Source organism: Musa acuminata, chromosome BXJ1-2, assembly GCF_036884655.1.
Source record: "Musa acuminata AAA Group cultivar baxijiao chromosome BXJ1-2, Cavendish_Baxijiao_AAA, whole genome shotgun sequence".
Classification (NCBI taxonomy): domain Eukaryota; kingdom Viridiplantae; phylum Streptophyta; class Magnoliopsida; order Zingiberales; family Musaceae; genus Musa; species Musa acuminata.
In genome coordinates, this window is record NC_088328.1 from 32,719,299 (window position 1) to 32,731,160 (window position 11,862).

The 11,862-nt window shown below is 41.1% G+C and overlaps 2 protein-coding genes across 4 annotated transcripts; one reads left to right on the forward strand and one right to left on the reverse strand.

The window, feature by feature from the left end:
• Window positions 1-2,572: 2,572 nt before the first annotated feature.
• Window positions 2,573-3,313, forward strand: LOC135610731 (small ribosomal subunit protein uS9). Its single transcript, XM_065105591.1, has one exon. The coding sequence runs from the start codon at window positions 2,652-2,654 to the stop codon at window positions 3,087-3,089; it is 438 nt and encodes a 145-aa protein (XP_064961663.1). The 5' UTR covers window positions 2,573-2,651; the 3' UTR covers window positions 3,090-3,313.
• Window positions 3,314-6,152: 2,839 nt separating this feature from the next.
• On the reverse strand, window positions 6,153-10,964 carry LOC135610737 (F-box/kelch-repeat protein At1g22040-like). 3 transcript variants are annotated; one of them, XM_065105602.1, is made up of 3 exons: window positions 10,830-10,950; window positions 10,464-10,708; window positions 6,153-8,211 (listed from the first exon to the last, which is right to left on the reverse strand). In XM_065105602.1, exons 2-3 carry the CDS (start codon window positions 10,501-10,503, stop codon window positions 6,728-6,730), a joined length of 1,524 nt encoding a protein of 507 aa, XP_064961674.1. In that variant the 5' UTR covers window positions 10,504-10,708; window positions 10,830-10,950; the 3' UTR covers window positions 6,153-6,727. The 3 variants fall into 3 exon arrangements, with proteins under 3 accessions (XP_064961674.1, XP_064961692.1, XP_064961682.1); XM_065105620.1 differs by having other exon boundaries at window positions 10,665-10,708; window positions 10,830-10,935; XM_065105610.1 differs by lacking the exon at window positions 10,464-10,708 and having other exon boundaries at window positions 10,830-10,964.
• Between the last annotated feature and the right edge of the window lie 898 nt (window positions 10,965-11,862).

An 11,862-nucleotide genomic window follows, 5' to 3' on the forward strand; every position in this document is an offset into this window, starting at 1 on the left:
ATTCCACACTGATCCATGCAGCCGCTGAGCTTGCTATTTCAAACTGCACAGAGAGAGAATTGCATTACTGCTTAGTGCTTACGAGAACCAGATTGCATACGAAGAAGAGCGACAGTATTGGTATTAACCGTAATAAAATGCTTCTTATGATTGCATTGAGACGTGGCTTTCACTTGCAATCACCTACCTCCACCCTTCTCTCGATGCCTCTAGGTCACAGCACAGTGTTATTATAGCAAACACACAATTTGATATGCACACTGAGATTAAAGTTGTTTTGATGCCATGTATGGTATGGAAACTTAATTTGCCACATCTAATATCATCGTTGTTAATACCCATTGAGAAAGCAAGATGGAGAACAAACATGATTAACGTTTACAACACTCCACGTCAGACTAGTGCTCAAGTCGCCACTGTTTATGAGTGTCAGCATGCTTTGTCAAAACCTAAATATTGAAACCTAACCTTGCCAAGGACAATGACTAAAATGAAGCTTTTTGGTCAGGAATACTTCTTTAGTACAACTAATAATATTCGGCAACCTATTAAAATTACCAAAAATGCAAGTCAACAGAAACAAAAGGTTCAAGATACTATAATACTGACTACATATTGTTTACTGACTACTATAATACTCTATAAACAGAAAGTTGGTTCTAACTCTTTCAGTGATACAAAGGCTCCAACATATCATTTCCAATTATTTTAGAGAATCCAGGCTTAAAGATGCATAGATTGGGTAAGCAACCACCCACTCCAAGCATGCCTTAAATGAAAATTTATATATCAAGGGGTCTGTAACCCATATTTGGCCCATATGATGTCAGCCTAAACAGATAGATCAGGCAAACAAGAAATTTATAGATCTAAGGTCCCTCACAGCAAGGTGACCCATTCATTTGGGACAAGTTTTTTGTATTTTTTTTTTTAAATGTCTATTTGGGACATGTTACAGTAACCTATTGATCAGATGGTGCATGCTCCTTTTCAATATTAAACAAGGACGATATCCTTTTAAATATGTTAAAGCTTTAACAGCCCCTAGACAAATATCTTTTGGTGTTTATGATTGCATTTTACAGTGTATAAATAGTAAACTAGGTAACTGACATGATTCTATTTTTCGTGTTGACTAACTTGTTAATAATGTTTTTCTTTTCCATAGTTTTAGTATATCTTGGACGTTGGACGTTATCTTTAATACAATTGAACATCGTATCGAGGAGTTTCTCTAGCAAAAGGATTTCAATACCATAAATATGCATCTCATTACACAGGAGAAAGTCATCCTACCTAAAATCAAGGGGGTTTAGGGACTCATGACTTGCACATCACCAAAATTTTCTTTGAGGAGAGAATGTAATGTACTTATTATCTGAACCAGGAGAAGCGGCTCTGTATTTGTGTTATACTTCTTCCCAGGGGAGTTGGTGCTAGAAACTCCTATTAAAAAATATAGAAATGCTTCATTCAGGGTTGCTTAAATTTATTGATTGTGGAACTATCAACATCTTATGAAATAATTGGCTTTATCAGATCCCTATTGCTTTGAATCTTACCTTTTCCTAACATGAATATGGATGCAGATCCTATTCACGTAGCTAATATTTATCAATTTGGAAGCTGGATTAAAAAGTATATATGCATAATTTTGCTCCAAGGCTCTGAATAGAATCTCGGTGATAGACTATCTCATGTTTCTACCGATGACATATGGTTACGGAAGCCAAATTCTAAGTGAGTTGCCATGGTTAAACGTACTTATAATTTTTCAGGGAGGGTTAGATGTGTCTTTCGAAACTTGTAGTTGCCGAAGAGGTAACTTTTGTTGGATAAGGCCTACAACATGCTGTTGGATAAGATCTCCAGAAGATACATGTTGAATCGGAAGATACATGATTCCTATGCAGCATTATCAGAGACTCTCTCTCTCTCTCTCTCTCGTTCAGAAAACTAATACACTTCACTGTCAAGAAGGGACAACAGCGCGAGAGAAAAAGGGCAGAAATTACCTGAAATTAACGAAGGGCAGCAGATGGAAGCGAGATCGGAGCGTAGCGAGCATCGGAGACGCTGATGAGCTTCCTCGCCAAGGATTTTCCAAATTGATCGACGAGAGAAGGACTATGACTTCAATACCGGATTCTTGAAATGAATCGGGCGGGAACGATTCCTGATTTAGGGTTTTTCTCGGGGTATGGCATTGGGAGAAGGGATTCGGGGAGGGTGAGAGGTGGGTTTCGAAGGCAGCAGGGGAGACCAGAGGAAGTAATCGCCGTCGCAGTGGCCGATGCTTCGATCTATGGAGCGATCGGATTTGAACGAGGAGCGCATACGAAGGCAGCGTCGTTTTCGGGGAACTCTTCGAAAAGGGCCTCCTCCTTCCATTGTTTCTAATTTAAGTCCCCAGTTTGGGTGAAATGTAAATATGAGAAATAAAGTGGAGTACAAAAGTAATATTTTACGACAAATTGAACCAAACCGGCTCCGTCCGGTCTGAATAAAGACCAAAGGCTCGACCGCTTCCTAATTCTTAATCCCGTCCACTATATAAGCGACAATGCGCAGTTCGATTCGCCAACGCGCCGAGAGTTCCCGAGGTTAGGGTTTCGTCTCTCCCATCTCTTCCCGAGCTCGAAGCGGCGGCGATGGCGACGGCGGCGGTGGAGTCGGTTCAGTGCTTCGGAAGGAAGAAGACGGCTGTGGCGGTGGCGCACTGCAAGGGCGGCCGCGGGCTGATCAAGGTGAACGGCGTCCCGATCGAGCTGGTGAAGCCGGAGATCCTCCGCCTGAAGGCGTTCGAGCCCATCCTCCTCCTCGGGCGGCAGCGCTTCATGGGCGTCGACATCCGCATCCGCGTCCGGGGCGGCGGAAAGACCTCCCAGATCTACGCCATACGCCAGAGTATCGCCAAGGCCCTTGTAGCCTACCACCAGAAGTACGTTGACGAGCAGTCCAAGAAGGAGATTAAGGACATCCTCGGTCGCTACGATCGCACCCTCCTTGTAGCCGACCCCCGCCGATGCGAGCCCAAGAAGTTCGGTGGTCGCGGCGCACGCGCTCGGTTCCAGAAGTCGTACCGTTAGCTCCGAGGGGTTCTGCAATCTGTCTTTCCTCGGAAAGTTTCGACCTTTCATGCTTTTCTTTTATCGTTGGCTCTCCAGTTCATTTTCGTTCTGGATTTTTATTATTCTTATGATTGTGAGGAAACTTCCCTTATTAGATTCGATTATGTGATTTAGATTATTACTGGCTCTTTCCTGGATTATGCAATTTGGTCAAACTATGTCATACAATATTTAGCCCTGAATGTTTCGTTTTCTTGATAGTACTTGCATGTGGCACTTGCGGTTGCTGAGTACTTGATCAATGTCTTCTATCGATGGGCTGATTGCCTATCGCTTTGAAGCAGGAGGCAGGCATTGACATTATCAAATGGTGTCTTATTGGATGTATGCAAAAGTACATATATTATGTTTTCACAAACAATTTTGGTTTTTTGTCTACTTTCTCCATGTACTTTATCGTAAAAGATAACTACAGTGGAAGCTAACCTGGAGCTTGGAAAGGGTGAGCATTTAAGCAGGAAGGTTTAATTTCATTCGGGCCTCTCTCATTGTTATTTTAACTGGTACCACAAGGCTTCTTGTCTCTGGTAATCATTTTGTCAGAGATGTCATCTCTTGTTATGGCTTCCGCCTATAAGTGGTTATACATGTAGTGTAGCTTATTTACTGAATTTTACTGTATACACTGGAGTCCGAGACCATTTTATTAAGATTTGCACTTAGCAAGCCATCAAGGTAGAATGCGACATCCGACCATGTAATTAGTTGTGCTTTTTAAGTCAGGCATTAGATAGTTTTAATGGAATACTGGAGAACATGAAACTCTTATGGGAGAGTTCATGAGCTTTGGTAGGTTAGAGTACATTATTTGTTATAGTTGCATGACACATATTTAATAAATTTCATGAATGATTCTCATAATCAAAACTTGCTGAGCAAATATTAGGTCATTATATTTCTGTAATTTGATGAAATTATATTCTCTCGTGGTGACTTTATTAATTAAAGCAACTCTTAGTAGCAAAGTGTGGACAGGTATTTTGGGTGTGTTTTAACATTTATACATCAGTGGTTGACTGGTCTGCCTGCCTGTCTTGTTGTCTGACTTCTTGAAGCTGTCACTTAGAACTGAACTCGCTTAACTTTCATTTTGTGGTGTTTATTACATATTCTGGCTTAGAAACTCATATTCCCACTTGGAAGACCATAAATCTGTTTCAAATGTCTGTCTCAGCTTCCATTTCTACACTTGGCTTTGTTTAATATGACAATCTACATTTTTTTTTCTTAAATTTAAGTAATTTATTTGATGAATTCTTTATACATTATTAGGCACAGCTGAAACCAGAAAACTCGGTTGTTTTTTTATTTTTGGGACATATAAATGCTAGAGTTTGTGACATATCGCTATGCTTCTCTATCAGACTCGGTTGTCTCTCTATCACATGTTCCTTCCATGGTCTCTGATGTATCTTTTCATTTGTAGTTCAGAAAGCAGCTATATTAAGGACTACTGCCATGCTGAACCTTTCTGTTTGCACTAAAATTTTGTTTTTGTTTTTGTTTTTGTTTTTGTTTTGTTTTGTTCTTTGGAGCAAATACCAAATTGCTGTATGGATACATATCTGAAGTCTAGGATAACTGAGTGCGTAGCATATCATATTTACCTTTTTTATCTTATGCTGAATTTGTCAGCGCACTTGTATACTGTTCGTTGCAGTCTTGGTTACACTTTTCAACAATGTGCACATGTAACACTGAAATATGTTTTAGTTCCTACATTTTAGAATTGATGGGGACTTGATCAACCACTTGGATTCTCTATAGGCTTCCGGTGCACTGAATTAGTCTTGCATTCTCAAATCACCTGTCGTTGTTTGATTTGATATTTTGCGTTGTGTATCCCTTGGTTAAAAATTAGAACTAAAGCCAGGCTGCCATGAAGGTGGGATTTGCCAATGTAATATCATTCTCTCATGCACTTTGGATGCTTTTTGGTTTTCTGTGTGCTCTCTCTCCATAGTTCTACCATCAGCAGTTTGTTGCACAGCTGATTTGTAAGCTTATTATCAGGAGGATAATTGGTTTCTGTTCTTGTAGTGTAGGAGAATTGTGTATGTTGAATGGATTTAATGTTCACATGGAGGAGATATGTAGTAAAATATCTTTGTAGCTGATGCATCTCTTTTCATCTGTAGTAAAAGTCTCAACTTATGTTTTGACTTTTGATGATGGGGAATGTTATCTTTTCATCTTTATTATGATGATAGATGGATGATTTTGATAATGTCAGAAATATGTTTTGTGAAATCTGTAGATCAATATGATGTAATGACTGTAATGTGATAAAAGTCAATTTAGAGAAGGAAAGGATCTATCTATTACACAAGGGGCTAAATGATATGCTATAACATAGAACCATCAGATTAGGTTGGATGTCAGGTGTCAAAGTAGAGAGAGAATGTAATGCCCAGTTGAGCTTTACATTGGATGGACATGCCGAAGGAAACTTGATGATGCTTAGAATTAGGTGTTGTGAATGGCCATCATATGCATTGTTCCTCTGTCTTCCCATGTGATCTGCAGTTCCAGTTTCATTTAAAGATGACAAGCTCTCATGGCTACATGCTTCCAAAAGATTGTGTAGCTATCAGGCAATACACAACCCATGTGGCTCAGGCGGCAACATACCATGAACTTTACCGAGCGACGAGAGGGGCGGACTAACATATCGAAGACCAGAAACAGAGCACCTTCTTCCCTGTAGCCATTGATGTCTCGTCACATTCCCATCACAGGATGGATAGAGTGGATAATGGAGGTCTTTGTTAATGAGACACATTACATCTGACGTCCTCCAAATCCACACACTTGAAAGGATTAAGGAACATTATCTTGGCTTGCTTTGGATCCACTCGTGAAGCTTCCTGCCAAAGTAACTTTGGTATTTTTCTTGAAGATGTGGAAGGAATTTTGAAGCTAACAAATCACTACTCGCCTTCTTAGTTAGTAGGTTTTTAGCCAACTTACATTAGCAGGTGGCCACTGTTGTTGACACCAACAAGGATAGAACCAATCCAATGAGGAGCATCCTGCGAACAGGGAACAGTAATCAAAGCAGAAAAAGACAAGCATGCCTTATCCATAATGGCACCGAACACCGGCAATGAGGACACGGGGATGAGCTCTTCACATCATATAAGCGAAGGAGACCCATCGAGGCTTAGAGCATCAGCATCAGACCTCGAAGAATCGGGATGGCAGACATAGCTCTTCTGGTGGCGGAGGACTTCCAGAGGAGCAGAAAACGGTGGGAGACGGAAGAAGACCATGGGAGGAGGAAGAGTAGGAGAGAGGAGTGCTTCAGTTCCTCGGCTTCCTTCGCTGGTTCGGCTCTCGGAAGGCAGGCCAGGGAGAAGGTATCTTCCTCCAAGGAAGTGGAGACCGCTGTGGAACCACGAAGCTCGTTTGGTGTGGCCGCCTTTGATGGTCTCTTCTCTGCTTGATTTGGTCATTGTGATGATGCCACTCGTCTCCTTTTGATTGTGTGTGTGTGAAGAATCTACAATGGATTCTCTTTTCTCCTAAACTATTTAGATTCATCCATCCGAGAGATCGACTCGATTAATTTCACATCACCACTGTTTTGATATCCTTTAAATAGCAAGCACTCGGCAAGCGACAAATTGTGCTGTGCCAAAATTCTTAGCGGCGATCACCTCCCAGAGGTTGCGTTCCGTCTCAGGTGATTTGTCGGGATTTCGACTCGAGAAGATGGTTGCAGCAGAAGATGACGACGACCAAGTGGAGTAGGAAGAACATGAATGCTTCGGATCTGCTCGCAATACACGAGTCTCATTGTTGAATTCTTTGGCGATCACATGGAGCTTCCCGAGGAGAGTGACGAGCATATACGGTGCTCCAAAATTGCTCCAGTTATGGACGGGAACTCTTCCCATCACCGCTTTCCATACATCATCTTCCTGATCGTACACCTTTATCTGAGCACCCTCCGCAGCAGCATCGCACGGATCCAAGGCATACAGTTCGCCGTTCAACACCGTGCTCAGATTACTCCCTATGCTCAGACTAGTCTCCGCCTGCTTGCCCGGCCAACCCTTGCCCATGCCGGCGGGCATATCCACCCAGGTGTTCGTCTTGGGATCGTACATCTCGCCGCCGACATCGGCGTAGAATGGATAGTAGTATAGATTCTGAGGCACGCACAGCCTGCCCTTGTACGTCGTCGCTCCCGCCGCAACAGGCCTGGTGAACTTGGAGAACAGCATGCTCGGCACCGGTGCCCACAACCCTGTCCGTGGATCATATACTTCGGCAGACCGTAAAGAAGTTAAACCTTTCTTGCCCCTCGTAATACCGCCAACGACGTAAAGCTTGTCATCCAACACGCTCGTCTTACAGAAAGCCCTTCCGATCGTCATTGGACTCGATTCCTGCCATGAATTGGCACATGGATCATACCTCCAGACAGACTTGATTGCTGAAGAACTCGACAGTCCACCTAACACATAGAGACATCCGTCGACCGTGCCGACACCACAACCATAGAATGGCATATTTACCGAGGTATCCGTCGTACCAAGCCAACTTCTAACCATGTCAGCAAATTTGGTGCTTGGATCCATCAGGATCCTTGGCCACAGTCCTAAGGAGCCCCTCTGGGTGTTTGGCATCGCCGGCAACCTTTGCCATCTCCCCGACTGAGGGTCTAAAGCATGCCATGCAAGCTTACCATCTTCGACTTTTGTCAATATGTAAACCCATTCTTCAGTTCTCCCTAGTTCTTTTCTTAACTGATAAACTTCAGCACCAGAGAGAGCTGCTCTCCATCTTCGAGAAACCATCTTCATGTTCAGATAGCAAATTCTAGGCACTCTGGCTAAGATCTCTAGTGAAATCTCATCAGGCAAACAAGGGATCAACCTTGTGTTTCCACTACCGTAGTTGGCTGACATCCTTAGCCTCTTACAGTCTTCTAGTTCAAAGGATTTGCGATGCTGCAGTAGTCGAGCTTTGCTATGAGGTAAACTCAAGAATGAACCCATTGGCCTTTTCTCTTTTGGCCCGAATGCTTCGACAACCCTTTCAGAAAACCAACAGTTACAGTCGTCGAGGGAATCTGCAACACGCAACACCAAGCGATCGTCAAACAACAAAAAGGAAGCTTTATTCATTAAACATTTCCGACCATTATAATACACTTCTATATGAAATAAAAATAAAGTAATACTTCATGAAACTCATATCCAATAAGAACTTATGAATCATCATAAGCAATAATCATTCTTATGCGATAAACTCATGTACCATATCTTGATCATATACACAATTATCGAGTGACATCCACATACGACATAGGCGATCAGCAGCCACTCGATAGCACATCCCCCAATAGCGAATGAAAAGGCAAACGACACAATATGAATTCTATGTTCTCCCAATAACGGACGGAGAGAACTCATGTCGCGCTCCCAATAACAAATGAAGCGGTATTCCTCACCAACCAAGGTGGGACATGTTCCAACAAGGACGAATGGAGGAACTGTTGAGTGGTCACATCTAGCAGTCCGCTCTTCCCTAATAATACTATCCTTCCCACCCTCAGTAGGGAAACAAAGTCTTCAAATATTATCATATATCACAATAGTTCATTTCCATTTATTCGTGCATGCATCCAAAGAGACCATGTGATAAAAATATATTGATCGACTATGCTTGGCATATGGCATGAGAGACTCGATCTATTGGTGGCTTTGCACTACGATGGGCTCTTAAGCTACGTTCTCATTGACACTTCCAATACGGATCACTCACCATAATCACATATATCCCATGATAACAATCATATTAATATTATCAACTTCAATGTTAAATATCATTTAAACTTAGAAATTGAAAATCATTCTCAAATTTAATAACATAACTCAATATAAGGCTTTTAAATGTGTTAAATCATAAAATCAAAATGTGTCAATCTCATTACAACCCTTAATTAATCTAAACCCTAGCTGAATTTGTCCAATTGACTCAAGCCGGACATAATTCGACTAGGATTCGACCATATATTATATCCTCATAGACTCGGTATGAAATCATCCTAAACTGGTCTAATTGGACTTGATTGCCCAATTAATAACATAACTTAATATCTTTTGAATGTGTTAAATCATAAAATCAAAATGTGTCAATCTCGTTACAACCCTTAATTAATCTAAACCCTAGCTGAATTTGTCCAACTGACTCAAACCAGACATAATTCAGCTAGGATCCGACCACATATCCTTATCGACTCGGTCTGAAATCATCATAAATTGGTCTAACTTGGGCCAAACAGGCTTATTAAACCTATCAAAATTGATCTAGAATCACTGTAAACCGACATGAACGAGTCAAATTGGTCTGGTTCAGCCAAGATACAAGGCTCAGATTAGGCCACAAGGAGCCACGGGCTAGCTTGCACGTGGCGCACTTATGGGCCCTTGTGGGCCATCGGCCTGGCCCAATCGAATCAATTTTAATTTTTCCATTTTATATTACACCTATGAATTTTAATTTTTCCTCTTTTAGTACAACATGTAATTGAATAATGCAATCTAATTCAATGCAACATGAAATTCTAATGAAATCAATAATAAACAAACTTGCTTAATGAATGCATGCATGAAATTCTTTAAATAAACATGCTAAACTAAATACTTAAGATGTTGCAAAATGGTTAAATCCACTTAAAATGAATGGTTTCATAAAATTAATTAATCAAATCCAATCCAATCCACTGAAAATAAAATTACATTTCATTAATCGTGATCCGAAGTTAAACTAATTCGAGTGATACTATCATCTATCTATCATGATCTTTTAAAGTATAATATTTTAAGACTCGAATTTTTCAAAAACATTAGCAAATAAAAATTTTCAAATAAAGGAAAAAAAAAAGAGAGGGCCGACCTCTCCTCCCCCAAGACGGTCGTCGCTCTCCTCTTGACACTATTGATGAATTGATGAGAGGTGTGACCAGAGAGGAAGAAGGGTTCTCTCAAAGGAAGCAAATTTTTTTGGATTAATCATTTGATTAATTAACCCGCTCACTAAGGGAAGTATTTAATTAGATTTTTTTTTCTAATTCGGCTAAGGAAAAAATGAATACGACTAAACAAAGAAAATCCCAATCCCTAATTAAAGAATTTTCAATTTAGGAAATGAAAGAAAAAATATCCATCGATGGCAACGATTTCTTTGCGGAAGCACAGATAGAACAACGAATCAACAAACAGAAGCCAAATCAACCCAATTAATCGAGAAGTTCCGAGATCCATAAAAACGACCCCAAAATCGAAACTTTTTTGATGCAGCTCGAGAATGGGGGCGTACCTTGCGAAGACGAGCGACGAAACCCTAACAAGGGCTTCATTACCCTGCTGAAGACAGAAAGCAGCAAGTAGATATAGCTCCACTGCTCTCTCTCTCTCTCTCTCTCTCTCTCTCTCTCTCTCTCTCTCTCTCTCTCCAAGATCTACAAAAACGACCCCAAAATCGAAACTTTTTTTATGCAGCTCGAGAATGGGGGCATACCTTGCCAGGAAGAGCGACGAAACCCTAACCAGGGCTTCATTCTCCTGCCAAAGACAGAAAGCAGCAAGTAGATAAAGCTTCACTGCTCTCTCTCTCTCTCCAAGATCTACAAAAACGACCCAAAAATCGAAACTTTTTTTATGCAGCTCGAGAATGGGGGCATACCTTGCATAGAAGAGCGACGAAACCCTAACCAGGGTTTCATTCCCCAGCCAAAGACCGAAAGCGGTAAGTAGATATAGCTTCACTGCTCTCTCTCTCTCTCTCGGTAAGGAGATATCGTCTCGCTCTTCGCTTGTCTATATATAACATAATCTGGACACAGTAAAACGATGCGTCAAGTGGACACATCCAAATCTGGACATCAGCATCCGCCATTTTCTTACATCATCCTCCTTTTTTTTCCCCATTTTGCGGCCTGTGTTTTCCAAATTTGCGGCTGTAAAATAATGGAAACCTGATTCGTTATTTCTTTTCCTACCTTCCTATATTAATGGAAAAAAAGAATAGTCAATGGCATAACTCTGCAACCAACAAATTAAAATATGCATTGTTTTTTTAGATATAACAACGATTTAGATGTGAGTTCATATTGGATCCTTCCTTCCTTCCTTCCTTCCTTCTTCGAGCTACAATCACCTATTGCTGTCGGAGAGATGACGAGTCGAGCTGAGCAGATATTAGCTGTGTTCATGTGACCATTGGCTTGGCTTCGACTAAATCGAAAGGGTCCTTATCGATCTCTATAATTAGATGCGGGTTTCCATCGGTGAGGCTCCCCTAAATTTCCGGAGCCATCAATCAAAGCTTTCTCCAAGTGGTCATGCGTATGGTTGGGATAATGGGAATGATTTGGATAGAAATCTATCTCAACTTGACTTGATGTCAACCCTAATTGTCCATATCTAAAATGCGAACAATTATTCGGCATGATAATGTGGCAGGGTCAAGTGTTTGTGTATGGAAAATGCCTTGTTCGATCATTCTCGATCATGTCAACATCACAGACTGTAGTAAGTACTAAATGGCATTGAATCCGATGAGGTGATGAGATCACCAGATGAGTTCACAAAGGATGACAGTGAGATCGATAGATGACTTCACATAGGCTGCTCTCTTTGATGATGTGGAACAAGTTACATTAGATATTTCATCGAGTCTAATCTCATGATTCGAAATCTTAATTTTTGGATCATCG